The 19,380-nt window shown below is 45.7% G+C and overlaps 1 protein-coding gene across 1 annotated transcript in view; it reads left to right on the top strand.

The window, feature by feature from the left end:
• Positions 1-617: 617 nt before the first annotated feature.
• jakmip3 (Janus kinase and microtubule interacting protein 3) overlaps positions 618-19,380 on the top strand; it is a gene marked incomplete at both ends in the record, with an annotated part of 30,671 nt that continues 11,908 nt past the window's right edge. The window contains 12 exons of the mRNA XM_079214365.1: positions 618-752; positions 823-1,065; positions 3,990-4,229; positions 4,786-4,986; positions 6,456-6,569; positions 7,012-7,167; positions 8,715-8,852; positions 16,203-16,238; positions 16,544-16,615; positions 16,738-16,842; positions 17,075-17,197; positions 17,419-17,502. Coding sequence (XP_079070491.1) covers positions 618-752; positions 823-1,065; positions 3,990-4,229; positions 4,786-4,986; positions 6,456-6,569; positions 7,012-7,167; positions 8,715-8,852; positions 16,203-16,238; positions 16,544-16,615; positions 16,738-16,842; positions 17,075-17,197; positions 17,419-17,502 — 1,647 coding nt within the window. The remainder of the gene's footprint in view (positions 753-822; positions 1,066-3,989; positions 4,230-4,785; positions 4,987-6,455; positions 6,570-7,011; positions 7,168-8,714; positions 8,853-16,202; positions 16,239-16,543; positions 16,616-16,737; positions 16,843-17,074; positions 17,198-17,418; positions 17,503-19,380) is intronic.

Raw genomic sequence — 19,380 nt, 5'->3', positions numbered from 1 at the left:
TACACATATGAGTACTACTGATACTGCTATAGAACAACCACATGGTACACATATGAGTACTACTGATACTGCTATAGAACAACCACATGGTACACATATGAGTACTACTGATACTGCTATAGAACAACCACATGGTACACATATGAGTACTACTGATACTGCTACTACTAGTTACGCTATGTGTACTATTACTGCTACTAATGCTCTTTCCCCAAGTGTTTGTCCTTGTGTCAGTCACTACAGTGTTGAGTAGATAGTAGAGTACTACTTGCATTGTAATACTGAGAATATTTTATGTTCCAATATTATGTTATAAAGAAAATGTTGTGTGATAGATACAAGGACATGTACATGTAGATATTTTCATATGACAAAGTAATGTACTGGTAATGTTCGCTAGTATGAATTGTATTGGATAAAACAGAACAGAACCCTAAACAGAGAGGGTTCAATGAGAAGAATGAAACCAGAGGAAGTTAACGATCGGCAACACTTCACCAATCAGATCCTCACATTGTGGATAGTTGTGTATTTGTGTGCGTCCACAGGTCTGAATGTAGTCAAACTTCTGACTGACGGACAGCTCTTTGTGAGGGCGGAGTCTGGTGGCGGTGATGATGTCAAAGAGAGGAGCAGGGGGGCGAGGGAAGGGGGAGCGACCTGATGCCATGACAACTCTTCAAGCAGCCAATGAGGAGCTGAGAGCCAAGCTGACGGAAATCCAGATTGAACTACAACATGAGAAGAACAAGGTAAGGACTACAAATCCCATAGTACCATTGGGATCACTTTGAACTACTACTGATTTTAAACTGATCACAGGTAAGCCGCCTGGAGAGAGAGAAGAGTCAGGAGCTGAAGGCGGAGCACCACCGGGCGACGGTCACCGTGACGGAGCTGAAGACCAAACTCCACGAGGAGAAGCAGAAGGAGCTGACTGTGACCAGAGAGACGTTACTACGGCAACATGAGATGGAGCTGATGAGGGTCATCAAGATCAAAGACGGAGAGATTCAGCGACTAAACAGCCTGGTGCTGATGCTGAGGGACGGATCCACGGACAAGGTGATGCATAACAATGAAAGTTTATGGAGTGTTTTCTGATAATTTTGCCTAAAGGAAGCAAATATAAGGTGAATAAAATTGGTCCAAGCACAGAACCCTGTGTGACTCCATGACTAGCGTTGGAGTTCATGGAGGCTTCATCGTTTGCTACCTGAGATCCATCTGATCAGGATGTAAAACAGCTTAGTGCGGTTAATTTAATGCAGGGGTAACAAACTCAATTTGGCTTGGGGCCACCATTGTGATTTTATAGGAGGGCCACACAGAAAGCGAATACGTTTGTACTTCATTATATTTCTTGCCAGACACCTGGCAGTGCTTCTGCTCACACAGCTGAGCCACATTGACCCTGATCCAGGTCACAGTGGAATCCATGATCCAGGTCACAGTAGAAACCCTGATCCAGGTTACAGTAGAAACCTGATCCAGGTCACAGTGGAATCCATGATCCAGGTCACAGTAGAAACCCTGATGGAGGTCACAGTAGAAACCCTGATGGAGGTCACAGTAGAAACCTGATCCAGGTCACAGTAGAAACCCTGATGGAGGTCACTGTAGAATCCCTGATCCAGGTCACAGTAGAAACCTGATCCAGGTCACAGCAGAAACCTGATCCAAGTCACAGTAGAAACCTTGATGGAGGTCACAGTGGAATCCCTGATCCAGGTCACAGTAGAAACCTGATCCAGGTCACAGTAGAAACCTGATCCAGGTCACAGTAGAAACCCTGATGGAGGTCACAGTGGAAACCCTGATCCAGGTCACAGTAGAAACCTGATCCAGGTCACAGTAGAAACCCTGATGGAGGTCACAGTGGAAACCCTGATGGAGGTCACAGTGGAATCCCTGATCCAGGTCACAGTGAAACCTGATCCAGGTCATAGTAGAAACCCTGATGGAGGTCACAGTGGAATCCCTGATCCAGGTCACAGTAGAAACCTGATCCAGGTCATAGTATAAACCTGATCCAGGTCACAGTAGAAACCTGATCCAGGTCACAGTAGAAACCCTGATGGAGGTCACAGTAGAAACCCTGATGGAGGTCACAGTAGAAACCCTGATGGAGGTCACAGTAGAAAGCCTGATCGAGGTCACAGTAGAAACCTTGATGGAGGTCACAGTAGAAACCTGATCCAAGTCACAGTAGAAACCCTGATCCAGGTCACAGTAGAAACCCTGATCCAGGTTACAGTGGAATCCCTGATCCAGGTCACAGTAGAAACCTAATCCAGGTCACAGTAGAAACCCTGATGGAGGTCACAGTAGAAACCCTGATGGAGGTCACAGTAGAAACCCTGATCCAGGTCACAGTGGAATCCCTGATCCAGGTTACAGTAGAAACCTGATCCAGGTCACAATAGAAACCCTGATCCAGGTCACAGTAGAAACCCTGATGGAGGTCACAGTAGAAACCTGATCCAGGTCACAGTAGAAACCCTGATCCAGGTTACAGTGGAATCCCTGATCCAGGTCACAGTAGAAACCTGATGGAGGTCACAGTAGAAACCCTGATGGAGGTCACAGTAGAAACCCTGATCCAGGTCACAGTAGAAACCCTGATGGAGGTCACAGTAGAAACCCTGATGGAGGTCACAGTAGAAACCTGATCCAGGTCACAGTAGAAACCCTGATGGAGGTCACAGTGTAACCCTGATGGAGGTCACAGTAGAAACCTGATCCAGGTCACAGTAGAAACCCTGATGGAGGTCACAGTAGAAACCCTGATGGAGGTCACAGTAGAAACCTGATCCAGGTCACAGTAGAAACCCTGATGGAGGTCACAGTAGAAACCCTGATGGAGGTCACAGTAGAAACCTGATCCAGGTCACAGTAGAAACCCTGATGGAGGTCACAGTGTAACCCTGATGGAGGTCACAGTAGAAACCTGATCCAGGTCACAGTAGAAACCCTGATGGAGGTCACAGTAGAAACCCTGATGGAGGTCACAGTAGAAACCTGATCCAGGTCACAGTAGAAACCCTGATGGAGGTCACAGTAGAAACCCTGATCCAGGTCACAGTAGAAACCCTGATCCAGGTTACAGTAGAATCCCTGATCCAGGTCACAGTAGAAACCCTGATGGAGGTCACAGTAGAAACCTGATCCAGGTCACAGTAGAAACCTGATCCAGGTCACAGTAGAAACCCTGATGGAGGTCACAGTAGAAACCCTGATGGAGGTCACAGTAGAAACCCTGATCCAGGTCACAGTAGAAACCCTGATCCAGGTCATAGTAGAAACCCTGATGGAGGTCACAGTAGAAACCCTGATGGAGGTCACAGTAGAAACCTGATCCAGGTCACAGTAGAAACCCTGATGGAGGTCACAGTAGAAACCCTGATCCAGGTCACAGTAGAAACCCTGATCCAGGTCACAGTGGGGTCTGCAAACAGCTGCCAGCGTAACCGGCTCGCTTCTTATCCAAACCTGCCCGATCATGTGGTCACCTTTGACATTTACCATTATTTTGATCCAAACTAAATAAAAAATGTAAATAGAATTTATTTTTTTATTTCAATTGTATATTAGGCATAGTTTTAATTTATATAAAGGAAAAATATACATAAAAGAAAAAAAATAAATCGCGGCCCGGAAATATGATCATTTTGGCATTATGTCGCGGGCTGTTGGGAGGGGGGCCGCAAATGGCCCGCGGGCCGCCTGTTTGAGACCCCTGCTTTAATGCCAGTTAAACATTCCAGAGATTTAACTCCTCATCTTCTCATTCCTCAGGTGAGAAGGGTGATTTAACTATTTTTGTCTTTCTCCAGATTTGGATGATAATTCACTCATCTATTCTTTCTCCAGATGTGGATGATAATTTAACTGTTTTTCTTGAGAGATATAATTTTACTCTCCCTCTTGTCTGTGTTCAAGAGTGAAGAATAGTTTCTGAATATTTAAGACTCTGTCCTGTTCTTCAGGTGAGGAGTGCCCTACTAGCAGAGGTGGAGGAAGCGAGGAGGAGCTGGGAGGCGGAGCGTTGTCGCCTCCAGCAGGAGGTGCAGGAGCAAAGAGGAGCAAAGAAGAATGCCGAGGAGGCTCTGACATCGGCGCAGCAGGCCGGCCAGGCCCGAGCAGCTGAACTGCGATCAGCTCATCACCAACACCAGGAGGAGCTGAACAGGACCAAGAGAGACTGTGAGAGGGAGATCCGCCGACTGGTACGAGTCACATGACGCATGACTGTTTACACACATGTGAATATGTCACAACAAGTGTGTGATTTTACTCTTTCAGCCCGACTCAGTAATAGTTACATCCACAATGACCTCCATGGACAGACAAGACAACAACGACTAGCACCATACAATGAAAAGACTGTTTGGGTCAAGCAGAGACTGGTACAACTCCAGGACCCCTCACACAGAAGACTCTGTATTTACAGACTCAGCAGTGTCTCACTTTAACTTGAACTCAATAGAAAGCATCTGTTTCAGGCAAGTCATAAGTATCTGGGTCCTGTGATTCGTAGTGTTGTACATTATTATTAGATTGCTGTTCATAATCATGGTTCTGCTGCTGGCATTGGTCACCTCTTTGGGTCTAATTGTCCTCGGGTCTATATGACGGGGGTCTGGCTGTGCTCAGGTCCATGCACGTCGAGTCCAGCCACACCCTTCACCTGTGTGTCTTCCTAACCTTGTTGCTTACCTGTCTGACTCTAACCTGTGTACATGTCTGTCTTTCCAATCAGTCTATCTACATCTTTGTATGCAGATGGATGAAATTAAGTTGAAGGACAGAGCTGTCAGTGTTTTGGATAAAGCCCTGGGGCTGCAGGCTGGACACGCCCACCGCCTCCAGCTGCAGACTCAGGCTGCTGAGCAGCAGATCGCAGCCCTGAGAGATGCACAGAGGGTTGGACTATACCACCCTGGTCAAGCCCTTAACCCTGCCCCTAACACTGCTCCTCACACCGTAAGCTCACCTCATGAACTGCATGAACTACATTCACTTCATGTCACATTTCAAACGTGAAGTCATGACATTCCACTCCAGATTCCACCTTGTTCAAAGTCACCAGGACCACTAATCAAATAGATTTGAACCATCCAAACACTCGCACCCTATACAGAAAAGTGAATAATGTGGTTCCCAGGATCAAACACAACCTGTAAAGGCAGAATAGGTCACATGGCCAAGTGAAGAGAAGCAATGAAAAGCTGGATCAAACTAGATGTTACTAGTTTAGGATTTCCTTTACTTCCAAGTCAATTAGGAGTGACCACAAATAGATTCTCACTGGAAGATGTCACAAACAGTGGCAGATACTTTGGTAACCCTTTATAATAACGTCACACTATTCAGCATTAGTAAAGCATGAGTAAACACTTAATCATCATTTATAAAGCATTGTTCCAACATAAACACTCATTAGTAACTCATTTGTATGCAATTTATGAACACAGTTATACATGTTTTATTATTGATTAATAAACTTGACTATTATGCATTTCATGATTATGTTTTCATACTTTATAAATTATGGATTCCCCATCTGTAAATTAAGCATTATATATTTCAAACCAAATAAGTAATATATATATATATATATATATATATTGAAAACCAATTATTAAGGACTTACAGATGATGCACTAATGGTTAACATGTGCTTTATAAACGTGTTTTAATACTGTAATTCATGATTAATTCAGTAGTTACTAGGGTTAGTTAAGTATTAGTTAAGTGTGTTGTGTGACCTCATTTAAAGCAAAGACTATTTATGCTTTATGAAGCATTAATAAATGACATTGAAAGGCAAGCAGCCTCAAAGCTAACAGAAGTCTCAGTTTTCTTCTCAACAGAAAAGGAAATAGACACAACACAAAGTGATAAAGAACAATAATAAGATGGTGATGGGGTGATGCCCGACAGTGGTACGAGTGTTGAGTATGTTTTATTCTCCTCTAAGCTAGCTGGCCAGTTAGCTTAGAGGAGACATCACGCGCCACCTCAGTTGTAAGTAGACCAATCCAGGTGATAGCTAGATACTCATGATCAATAATATGTATGTGCCAGCAAATCGCCTCACATCATCTGGCCGGCGTCCTTCATGACCCGGTGGTGACGTCATCACCGTCGGACACATGCTTACGCTTTAGGACCCGGTGTGTCCCACGTGGCTCAGCACAGACGCTACATAGACTCTTTGGAGAGAGGACCGGAGCTATGTGGTGGTTTGTTAGTGAAATGCAGCTCGGGAGTCAAAGTTGGGTTCTCTCGTCATGTCTTTATGTCAACAGGCTTATTGTAGCTTATTGTAGCTCGTTTTCTAAGAGTTATAGAAGGAACCTGAAATACCTCTGTAATATAACAACTCTTTGGTGTGTGTGTGTGTGTGTGTGTGTGTGTGTGTGTGTGTGTGTGTGTGTGTGTGTGTACAGGCTCAGGAGGACCGGGACACGCGTAGGTTTCAGTTAAAAATCGCTGAGCTCAGTGCCGTCGTCAGGAAGTTGGAGGATCGAAATGCTCTGCTGTCTGAAGAACGAAACGAACTGGTAACAAACACATAACAGAAAAATATTTCACTTTCTACTTTTCCTCGACATGATGCAGTCCCGAGCCCCATATCCTCACAATATATAAATGTCCTCACAAGTAATAATGTCCTCACAATATATAAATGTCCTCACAAGGTAATAGTGTCCTCACAAGTAATAATGTCCTCACAATATATAAATGTCCTCACAAGGTAATAGTGTCCTCACAAGTAATAATGTCCTCACAATATGTAAATGTCCTCACAAGGTAATAATGTCCTCAAAATACACATGTCCTCCTTCCCAAGGTCTAAAACCCAAAGTGGTCATCACAAAGATACACACACACTTCACATCATACACCCGTTCTCTGGCTGTATTTTATATACTATGTTGTTTTTGTTTCTGTATTTTCTGTATATTTAATATTTTCTTTTCTTTCATATTTATTCTTCTGCAGCTGAAGCGTCTGAGAGAGACAGAGAGTCAGTTTCTTCCTCTTCTGGACAAAAACAAGCGTCTGAGCAGGAAGAACGAGGAGCTGGCGCTCACGCTGCGTCGCCTCGACAACAAGCTGCGCTTCGTCACGCAGGAGAACATGGAGATGGTAGCTATGGTAACCACAATCTCTTTTATGGTAGCTATGGTAACTATAGATGGGCCAATAAAGGTAAATAATGAACAAAGTTGGATACAAAGTTGTGAAAAGATGTGACATCGTTGATGTTCTCGGGGAACAGAAAACTGAATAGCAGAACGTGACCTCTGACCCCAACTGGTTTGGTCCCAGTCAAACCAGTTGTTCAGGTGTCATGTTATCAAACAGCAGTTCACAGGGTAGAAGGTATTATTATTATTCATTCATAATTATTAATATTAAATAACAGTCAAACCAGTTTTAATGTATTGGAACACAAACTACGTATTTGGTCAAAGTTAATTCAGATCTGAATCAGACATCTTTCCATATCAAAATAATGATTACAATATATATGATATATATGATTGATCGTATATATATATATATATATATATATATATATATATATATATATATATATATATATATATATATATATATATATATATCGGGTAGTATACCGGTAGTGTATATATATATATTTTCTACCTGCGCAATATATATATATATATATATATATATATATATATATATATATATATATATATATATATATATATATATATACATTAGGGCTGGGCAAAGTTAAAAAAATGTAACTGATTGATCGCATAATTCTTCTGAGATTAATCGCAATTAATTGCATCATGCGCCAAATTCAATAATTAAGTAAAAACTAGTGTATTGCGCGCTTTTATTTTAAAGTAATGTTATCAGAACAATATAACACTCTGGAGCAACAGCAAGTTAACAACAGTATATCAATCTAAAATATGCCAGGGAAGAAAACAAATATGTATGTTATTTTTGTAATGCTTCTATATGACTGGTCATTCAATTCAATATTGTATCTATTTTCAGATGTTATAGACTATTTTTATTCTATTGTAAAACAGCTTAATATCATGCTGAAGAAGAAACATTTGTCTTTTATCAGGGAACAACATAAACAGTCTGTTCAGTAGTAAGGGTCCCTGTGAGGGACAAGCCCCTCCTTCTTTTGTCATATTCAGTAGTAAGGGTCCCTGTGAGGGACAAGCCCCTCCTTCTTTTGTCATATTCAGTAGTAAGGGTCCCTGAGAGGGACAAGCCCCTCCTTCTTTTGTCATGTTCAGTAGTAAGGGTCCCTGTGAGGGACAAGCCCCTCCTTCTTTTGTCATGTTCAGTAGTAAGGGTCCCTGTGAGGGACAAGCCCCTCCTTCTTTTGTCATGTTCAGTAGTAAGGGTCCCTGTGAGGGACAAGCCCCTCCTTCTTTTGTCATGTTCAGTAGTAAGGGTCCCTGTGAGGGACAAGCCCCTCCTTCTTTTGTCATGTTCAGTAGTAAGGGTCCCTGTGAGGGACAAGCCACTCCTTCTTTTGTCATGTTCAGTAGTAAGGGTCCCTGTGAGGGACAAGCCACTCCTTCTTTTGTCATGTTCAGTAGTAAGGGTCCCTGTGAGGGATAAGCCCCTCCTTCTTTTGTCATGTTCAGTATATATATGTATATACGTATATATATATGTATGTATATGTATATCCACAGAGGAGACCAAGTTCTTTAAACGACCTGGACCGGAGCCACTCCACCAGTTACCATGGTTACAGCCAGGATGAGCGCGAGATGGAGTTTCTACGTTTACAAGTTCTGGAGCAACAAAACATCATCGACGACTTGTCCAAGGTACTTTTACTACTAGTACTACTACAACTATTACTACTACTACAACAACACATCATCGATGACTTGTCCAAGGTACTTCTACTACTAGTACTACTTCTACTACTACTTCTACCCAGTGGCGGGCCGTGTATTTTCTACCTGCGTTTTCAGTGGTTCAGCTGTCCAGGGTAGTTATTCTACTACTACTACTACTACTACTACTACTACTACTACTACTACTACAACAACACATCATCGATGACTTATCCAAGGTACTTATACTACTACTAATACTACAACAAAAACAAATCCTTGACGACTTATCCAAGGTACTTCTACTCGAGAGGACATCCCTGAGAGGACATCCCTGTGAAGGACGGTAGCTGAGATTTTGGTTGCGAGTCTCTTCGTCTTCTGCTTTTGAGCAGCTCCATTCCAGTGAGGTGAGTCTGCTGGGTGGATTTCCCAACTCCATTCTGTTCCATGCTTGGAAGCTTCGTTCTCAAGCTTGGATTGTTCCAATTGGCCCAGAAAGTGGTAGAGTTGTTTGAGGGCCGGTCTGGCTCCCACAAAGTTTTTTCCCGGGTCTGACCACAGTTTCTTCGGATGCCCTCTCAGTGCTGTGAATCTCTGGTGTGCCAATAGGAAGCCTTCAGTTGACTGGTCACTGACAACGTCTGTGTGCATCGCTCTCGATGCCATGCAGCATGTGTATTTTGAAGTCATCCTTGACTTCATAAGGTCCAAATAAGTCCACCGTTGTGTACTCAAATGGCTTGGCTGGTGTTATCCGCTCCAATGGTAGGTCACTCATGATCTGCTGGCATTTCCTTGCCCGAGCTTTTCTGCATGTCACACAGCTGTCAACAATCTTCTGAGCCAGCCTCCGGCCCTTTATCACCCAGGCTGTGCTTCGCATCCGGAGTAGTGTGCCTGCTATCTCTTCATGGTTCGCATTGTGGGCTTCTTTAGCGAGGAGAGTGGATACCCACGCATCATATGGTACAATTGGTACTGCCGTTTTGTCGTCATTAAAGATTTGGAATCTTCCTCCACAGAGTAAAAGTCCAGTGTCTTCCTCCTTGTATACGACAAGTCTGTTCAGTGTGGTCTCTGGAAAAGTTACACCTTCTTGAGCCGCAAGGAACAGATCCCGGAGTGCATCTTCATACTCTGCAATGGTAAGTACGGCTTCCTTAGCGCGTGTCGCTACCTCTGTTGCTGGAGGAATTCCCTCCCACTTTAGCTTACAAGAGATTGAGGTCTTCACCAGTAATGCTTTCCGCTTCTTCACAGCTCTCCATACCCAGGCAATGACTCTGGCCAGCTTGGTCAAATTGCTGAACTTCCTGATGTCGAGGATTTTTCCCCATTGCAGAACCAGTTGGTGCTCTCTGGGATTGGATCTTGGGTCCTTGTCCATCAGGGCCACCTTTCTGAGCATCTTCCTGGTCGCTCCTCGCGTGAATTAAAATTGGAGACTTTGGAGGCATCTCGGTGGCAGATGGGACCTCCCTTTATTTTTCCCCCTGTGCTCTGGTCAGTGCTGCTGTGAAAGACTTTCTTTGGAGCCGGTCTATGCCCTCTTTGGCAAGTGCAGCCACCTCTTTGGCTGACTTTGTTGGCCACTCTACCACCTGGTCCTTCAGAAATCCTGGTCCATTCTGCCACACAGAATCCTCTTTGAGGTCTTCTGGTCTTGCACCTCTTGTTACAAGGTCAGCAATGTTCAGGTCTCCTGGGATCCACCAACAGTCTTCGGCAGAAGTGGATTTCTGAATCTCTCCAACTCTGTTCGCAAAGAAGGTTTGATATCCATAGCTGTCTCTTTGGATTGCTCCTAGCATAGTCCGACTGTCCAGCAGGTGGAGCCATTGTTCGATTTCCATTTGGTTGTGCTTTTCAATGTATTTCCTGAGCCATGCTGCAAAGACTGCGCCACAGGTTTCAGCTTTCACTGGTTCTCCTTTTTGGTCCAGTGGTGTGAGCTTTGCCTCGGACTCCGCGAGTCTGACTTGGATGCCTTGCCGGGTTTCCCATCTGAAGTACACCACAGCTCCATAGCTCTTGTCACTTCCATCAGAGAATGTTACTCCCCAAGGCTCTGTGGAAGGTGATTTGGCTAAGGCGGGTGTATTCCTCAAACAGCAGGATGGCTTCTTCCCTCAACTTTTCGGACAGAGGTCTGTCCCAGGTGCCTTTGGTCGGAGCTTTGCCTCCAGCTTCCTGAAATGCCTTTCTGACAAGAATTGCACCCTTCTGTTTGGCAGGTGTGACAAGGCCTATTGGGTCATACAGACCAGCTACTTGGCTTAGCAGTTGTCTTCTCGTCAGTGGGTTTGGAGTTTTTTCCCTCACCTCTTCACCAAGGAGATTTTGGCCGACTCTCATTTTTCCTTTTCTCTTTGAGAAGTTGACTGAGGTCCTAAAGGTAAAGTTTATCCTCTTCCACGAGGTATCCAACTCCAAGGGCCTTGTTGTCTCCTTCCCTCATCTGGTTTGGAAGGATGAATATTCTGTCTGTCCCTGCTCCTTCTTCTCCTGGCTCACCTTCCTGCCTCCCACTTTGGCCTGACCGGATCCTGGATCTTGAGGAAGAATCTGCCTGGCTTCAGGATTTCTTCAACTCTCCTGGCATTCTGGTCCAACTTTCGCAGGTCATTATGGGAAGTTAGGATATCGTCGACATAAGCATCCTCTTCCAGGATCCTACGTTCATCCTACAGGTGAGCAAACATGGGCAGCTTTGCTGTCTCTCTCATGGCCAGCTGTGTGATGCACCCTGCTGGTCGATCGCCAATATTGACTCTGGTGATGGCATACTCTTCGATCTCTCCCTCCTCAGTGTCCCTCCAGAGAAATCTGTGGAGGTGCATCTCCAGGTCTTCTAACCACACAGAATTGTACATCTTCTTGATGTCACCAAGAGCAGCATGGACACCTCGTCTGAACCTGAGTAGTACAGCTCGGATGGGATTGAGGACATCAGGCCCTTTCAGCAGAAGGTCATTCATGCAGAGCCCTTTAAATTTTTGGCTGCTGTTCCACACCAGGCGCACGGGGTGTTGTAAGCGAGCGCGGGTTTGGCGCCACCAAGTGGCTGACATACCACACTGGTCCTTCCCAGCTTGCAGTGATGTCTTTGATGAGTTTCTTTGCTGCTCCTCTTTCCACCATCTCATGGACTTGAGCTGTGTATAACATTCTCCATTCTGGCTCTTTTTTGAGTTGCTTTGCTGTTCGCAAGAAAGTGGCTTCCACTCCACTCCTGTTGTTGGGAAGGGACCTTGGATCTTGAAACCAGGGGTATTTTGTGTCCCAGTGAGGTCCATCACTGTGTTCATCTGCGTTGAGGGGGGTTAGGCCTTTCCTTATGATCTCCAGCTCTCTTTATTCAGTCAGAGTCATTTTCTTGCCTCCTGGTTGACAGTTGCCGCACCGGCATCCTCCACACTTTGGCTCGCAGGCTGCTCCTATGCTGTCCCATTTCCACCAGTCCAAGAACTCTTTGTCAGCAACTGTGGTTTTGGTTTCACCTTTGAACTCCAGTGCATCAGTGATTTCTTGATACTTCACTGCTGAGGTTCTCATGGATCGTGCAAAGTGTGTCTTAGACGTATGCACAGTCGTATCCACATCTTCAACGAGATCCGGATGTGCTCCTCCAACTGTCTTTCCTAATGGGCTTTCCCAAAGGACAAGGTCTCCAATCACTTTCACTCTTTGTGGAGCAAGTCTTCCCTCCCGGTGACTGATGAGCAGCTCAATGTGCTTTGGTCTTCTGAGGTCTTCCATGTTGGTTTCTGGGAAGAATGTCTTGAGTTGCTCTGGTTTGATTACTCTGTGCACTTTGGCAATTTCATCCAAGCCGTAGCAGATAAGCTCATGAGCTCTCTCCGTGCCGGTGGGTGTCTTGACTCTCACTCTGAGTGAGTATCTTTTGGTCCTGACCTTCATGGCCATTCCTCCGACTCCATGGACGGCAAGCGTGATGTTTTCACTTTGAAGATTTAATCTCCTGGCAGCTCTGTGGGTGACGTAGTTGGTGTCTGATGCCAAGTCAATGAGAGTTCCGATCTTCTGTCCTGCATTGGCAGTTACCTCTAACAGCATTAGAATGACTGGTAGCTCGGGAGCCTTTGACGGCACCACTTGATCTTTCTCCACGAAGCTGGTTCTTGCAGTGGTGTTGGTGAAGGCTTTCTTGAACCTTTCTGCCATTTCTGGGGTGAGTTCAGACATCAACTTTCTTTGCTCCTCTGTGAGTGGTTGCTTTCTCCAGGTGGATTTTCCTCCATCAGCTTCCTTCATCTTGAAGTCTCCTCTTGGGTAAAGAAAGAAATGGTGGTCTGACGAGTTCCCTTTTTTGCAGTCTCTGTTTTTGCACAGGTAAGTGTCCTTAGAGTACTCATCTTCTCTGTGACAGACTAATGCCGTGTTCACACCGGACGCGACGCAAATTTGCGGCGCGACCAGTTTACATGTAAAGTCAATCCACAGACGCGCTGCGGCGCGAATTTGCGGCGAGATAGACGCGTTGGAGGCGGCGCGAACAGAATGTTTGACCTGGGGCGAACAAAGCGAAGGACGCGGCGCGAATTCGCGTGAGTTGAATTATCCCAACTCTGGCGGAGAAATCGCGTGACGCAAAGTTGCGGCAGCCAATCAGCGTTGAGAATCAGCGTTGAGAAGCTCCGCCCGTCACCACCGCCGTCTCCCCGTTTCTGAATGAAACTGCTGCTGCTCCGCCTGAACCAGCGCTGACAGCGGCTTCATTGAGACGTTGTTGTGGGACTACTGATACTATTATGAACCCAGACACCATGGAGTTTGATGTTCCGACATATGTGGAGTTTACACAAAAAGTATAAAGCAGAACTAGTGGTTATTTCCATGGTGGATGGCATAATCGGTATCGTTTTACGGAGATACGCGAGACGCAGTTCCTGGAGGAGTCGGTGAGTCGGTGAGCTGTGTGCGGCTACGGATGATGTTATGAACCCAAATACGAGGGCGTTTCATGTTCCGACGTGTTTGGGACTTCCACAACAAGTATAAAGCAGTAGTGGTTATTTATTCCATGGTCGATAGCGGAAATGAAAGCTTCGTCGCTTGTCTCTCACTGAGGCAAGCAACAGAGCTAAGCCACGCCCCTTTGGTCGCGCCGCGAATTTGCGTTTGGTGTGAACACCCTCTTTCTACTCACTCGAGTAAACTTCCGCGGTGGACGCGGCGCCGCAAATTCGCGTCGCGTCCGGTGTGAACACGGCATAAGCATCTCTTGCATGCTCCCAACTCTTCTACAGCACTCCGCTTCTCGCCAGGCTTCAGTTCTTTAAACCGCTTGCAAAAGAAAATCTTCTCCCGATGCTTTTCATCTCCACAGCCAATGCATCTTCCTCTCCTTGTGGATCGTGTGGAGGCATACTTCCTGTCCAGGCTTTTCACTTACGCCAAGCTGCTTCAGTCTCTCAAGAACTTCCTCTTGGGTTTTCAGGAACGCAAGAAGGCTGTCGAAGTGAGTGTCTGGTGTCACGCCATTTCTTGGGTTGACCATGAATACGAACCAGTCTCTCTTCAGGTTGTCGGGCAGCTTGCCCTCTGTAGATCTGACCACCAGGGGATTCTTTACGGCTCAAGTGTTTCCGAGCTCTGTGAGGTCGCTCAGGGCCTTCTCAATGGTTCGAATCATGTCCATGACTTTTCTCGGCTGGTTTGCTCTTAATACAGGAAATTTCTCAAGATCTTCAATTATCTCCAGGGCAATTGTAGACTTGTTCCCATAGCTGATTTCCAGCACTCTAAACATCTCTTCCGCAGTGCTGTACGTTGACAGGCGCAGTTCTCTGCAGATTCTCTCCTCGACGCTGTCCAGGAGTTGGAACTTCTTTGCCTCTGCTGAGCCGGTCGGTTCCCCCTGTCTTTGCAGGTTCTCCCAGTCCTTTCTCCATCGATGGAAATTCCTTTTACATCCGTCGAACTTGGGTAGGCTGGTTGGTCTTATTCTCACTACTGATTGTTGAGCTGGCACAGGCAGTGGTGGTGCTCTTCGTCTTCTCTCCTCTTCTTCCATTCTTTGTGCTGTGAGGAATTTGGCTCTCCTTGCTTCAAGGCTGGCGCTTAGGGTTTTCAGCTCCTTCACCCTGTCCTCCAGACTTGCCTTCTGTGATGCTGGAATCCACATCTCCCACTCTGCTAGGCTTGTAGCTGCACCTTGGATTTGCTTCTTCACACTGTCCCACCTTAGCTCACAGCCATCGCTATTCACGGCGGAAACAGGTATCCCCTCAAGTTCTCCACCGGCTGTGCCTGCATCTCTTATTGCCGCTCCGACCTCACTTTCTCCATATCTGGGCCAGAGGTTGTCTTGGACCGTGCTTCAGACTTTATCCCGTGTTTCATCACACTCCTCCATTGCTTTGTCGAGGTCTGCCTGCAGGTCTCCGTCAAGCTTTACTTCTTCACCCTCATCGGTCTGAGCTTCGAGGTCAGCCAGTAGGCCAGCCCTGTAGCCATCATTTGTTTCCCCGACGTTCCTTGCCAGTGACGTGAGCTTCCTGAACTCCTCTTGTAGTTCGGTCCTCATCAGGTTTTTTGACGTTCTGCTCAGGTAGTTGGCCTGCTTGGTGAAGACAGTTCTTGCCAAGGTCCGCTCTTGCTTCAGCTGTTTCACCGTCTTCCCAAGAGCTTCCTTCGCCGAATTCTCCCTTTGCGATGACAGCTTCCCCTTTTTCAGGCCTTTAATCCCTGGGTCTTCACTGCCACGCTGGATATGAGCTGGTTATCAACTGTCAAGTTATCTCGGTGTTAATGTTTATTCCAGCATTAGCCCAAACTTGAAAATGGCTCGTTCAACACAAACAGGCAAAGGGACAACTCTGTTTCCGTTCCAGTGTTTTATTTTCCTTTCAAAACGGACTTGGTGGTTGAAACCGTAGGAATAGTGGTTCCGGAATAGGTTGATAACCAGTTGCGTCTGTGGTTGAACACCAGCTGTGTTGTGGAGGAGGACAAAGAGAGCGGCTAGGCTAACACCAAACATGTTATACCCATAAGGTGCACGCTGGTGACTTGTGTCCCCCCAGAAACATGGATTGCATCCTGGGTTCCACTCTGTGTTCATTTGGTTCTGCCCCCTTCAGGCCTGGAGTTTCCAGCTGCTCCTTAGTTCAGCATGCTCAACTTGTTTTGACGCAACAACTACTAAAACAAAAACTCATCATCAACAACATTCTAAGGTACTTCTACTACTTCTACGAGTACTTTCTTTGACTTTTTATGCATTTCTGTCTTCCAGCCTGATTGATTCTAACCGACTGATGAGCTTTTAAATACTGATGAGTTGTTAAATACAACTCTTTATGTTTTCAGGCTCTGGAGACAGCTGGTTATGTAAAGAATGTTATAGTGAGTATTGATGAGTACTTCTACTACTGTCAGTACTTCAACTGCTACTACAATGAGTACTTCTACTCTGTTACTATTTTACCGTGTGTGATGGAGGTCAATTATGTCATTCATTGTGGAACATTTAGAAAGTAAAGATATGTCCTCAAAGATTCGGACCAAAATCAGCTAATGGAAAATCATGCATACACAACGGATTAATAAATTAACTAATGAATGAATACATTAATGAATGAATGCATAATTTAATGAATTCAAGATTAAATGAAGGAATGATTGACTGATGTCATGCGCGTATCCTCCAGGAGAGAGACATGTTACTGAGATGCAGACGTCAAGAATCAGTCCGGAGGAAACGGACCTTCAAAGCTTGCCGGGTAAGAACTTCTTAACGTTTTCAAACATGTTATGTCTTCATCTTTTTGTTCTCCTGTTCTATTGTTATTCTGCTCTATTATTTTCCTGTTCTATTGTTAGTGTTCTCCTTTTTCTCACACAGGTCATAGAGACGTTCTATGGCTATGATGAGGAAGTGTCTGTGGACTCTGATGGGTCATCTTTGTCGTTCCACACCGACAGAACTCCTGATACAGAACCAGACGAGGTACACAGAAAACAGGGAAACACCCAAAAAGTGACAAGAATATTCTTCCTTTTCTTTGCTTAATGTCTAATAAATGTTCTCTTTCTTTGATGTGTCGTGATGTCTCTACGCCACTGTCTTTGCGCAAAGACCAGGACCAGGAGTGAAGACCAGCTGGTTCCAGACCAACAGCTGGTTCTGCTACTGCTCTCACTGGTTCTTTTACTGACTTGTTTGTGTGTTTCAGGTGTGTGTGCGAGAGGAGGCAGAGTTTCGTTACCGTCAGCTGACTCAGGAATATCAGGCGTTGCAGCGAGCGTACGCTCTGCTGACGGAGACCAGCGGAGTCCACTACGACGCCGAGAAGGAGATCAAGGTCAGCCGGAGCAAGGCACCAACAGGTTGATGGTTCTATTCTGTGTAATGAAGCAAGGCACCAACAGGTTGAAGGTTCTAATCTGTGTAATGAAGCAAGGCACCAACAGGTTGAAGGTTCTAATATGTGTAATGAAGCAAGGCACCAACAGGTTGATGGTTCTATTCTGTGTGATGAAGCAAGGCACCAACAGGTTGATGGTTCCATTCCCTGTTTTACAGACCAGAGAGCAGTTGCTGACTGAAATCAGTCAATATCAAACCAGAGTTGCAGACCTGGAGTCCGCACTGAAACAACAAGGACTGGTAACACACACACACACACGCACACACACACACGCACACACACGCACACACACACACGCACACACACACACACACACACGCACACACACACACACACACACATACACACACACACACACACACATACACACATACACAGACATACACACACACGTAACACAGCTAATTAACAGAAGAGGGGTGCCACGGTCCTCTCTCTGTTATAAGCGTATATGTCACGCTGTCACCAGACATTTTAGTGGACTTGCTTCCTGACAAAGCTTCAAGCGCTCGCTGTCTAAGCACCAGCTGGTCACTTATTAGCTCATGGCGTTGCGTTGAAAGTGCTATTGATGCTCCAACTAATGGAGAAAAACTGCCTCGGCTCCTCAGACGTTTTTTTCTCAACGCGGGAAGAGAGCTTCAACTGCAGGCAGTCATCAGTTAAACCTTTGAAATGTATGCAGAAAGCATCAAACATTCTAATTAAAGTACTAATTGCAATCATGTGATTAATACGCATTTAAAGATCATGTTTAAAGAGGGGTTAACCCCAGCCTGATGCCTGACGTCTGAACTAACAATATCTTTGGAACATTTCAAACTCTACATCCAGAAAAATAAGTCAGTAAAGGCTTTTCAAAGCGCAGTCGCTTCAAAAACGCCTTTGCCTGCGGAGCGGGCCTGCGTGCGCAACCGGGCGATACACACTGACATTGATGAGCTGTGCGATTCTGCGCCTTGCGCTTAAAAGTTGAGAATGAAAAACGCTAGAAAAACGCAAAATGCAGCATTTAAAAGGTGCTCATGAAAGGCGTGCTGTACCATAGGAAAACAATGGTTTTGCTAGCGATGCGTTTTTGAGAGTCGTGTCTGGTGTGATCCGCCCCTAAAGCAGGAGTTGGGGTTACCGAGGTAAGTTCAGGTTTTTAGAAAAGTGCGAAACAAGTTCAGTTCATTTACCTTTTATCATTTGAAATGTGTGTTTTTATGCCAATCATCGGTGTAGATGACTGAACAAAGTAAATTAGATGATGATAGTAAATACTTTATTGACTATCGGCCTGTTAGGAATTGACTGAAGTGAGATAAACTCAATTCAGTTCATTTTATTTAGCCCAACATCACAAATACAAGTTTGCCTCGGAGGGCTTTACAATCTGTACACATAACATCCTGTCCCGGGACCTCACATTGGATCAGAAAAAACTCCCCCAAATAAAGATAGTAAAAACCCTTTTACAGGGAAAAAGGGAAGAACCCTTCAGGAGAGCAACAGAGGAGGATCCCTCTCCCCAGATGGACAGAAGTAATAGATGTCATGTGACCAGAATGAATAACGTAACAGAGTTACAGCACATTCAATGAATATGACAGAAATTAATCATATAATGAGTAGTAGGCATGGACCACGATCGCGATAACCACGATCCATGTCAGCAGAAAGAGATAGACAGGACGGGCATCAGCAGGGCCATGGTAGGAGGCAGGACTGGCTCCAGAAAGCCACGATCCATGGCAGGAGGCAGGACTGGCTCCAGACAGCCACGATCCATGGCAGGAGGCAGAACTGGCTCCAGACAGCCACGATCCATGGCAGGAGGCAGAACTGGCTCCAGACAGCCACGATCCATGGCAGGAGGCAGGACTGGCTCCAGACAGCCACGATCCATGGCAGGAGGCAGGACTGGCTCCAGACAGCCACGATCCATGGCAGGAGGCAGGACTGGCTCCAGACAGCCACGATCCATGGCAGGAGGCAGGACTGGCTCCAGACAGCCACGATCCATGGCAGGAGGCAGGACTGGCTCCATACAGTCACGATCCATGGCAGGAGGCAGGACTGGCTCCAGACAGCCACAATCCATGGCAGGAGGCAGGACTGGCTCCAGACACAGC

Source organism: Taurulus bubalis (genome assembly GCF_910589615.1).
Source record: "Taurulus bubalis genome assembly, chromosome: 2".
Taxonomy (NCBI): Eukaryota; Metazoa; Chordata; class Actinopteri; order Perciformes; family Cottidae; genus Taurulus; species Taurulus bubalis.
The sequence above is the reverse complement of the archived record's forward strand: the minus strand, read 5'-3'. Positions and strand labels throughout refer to the sequence as shown.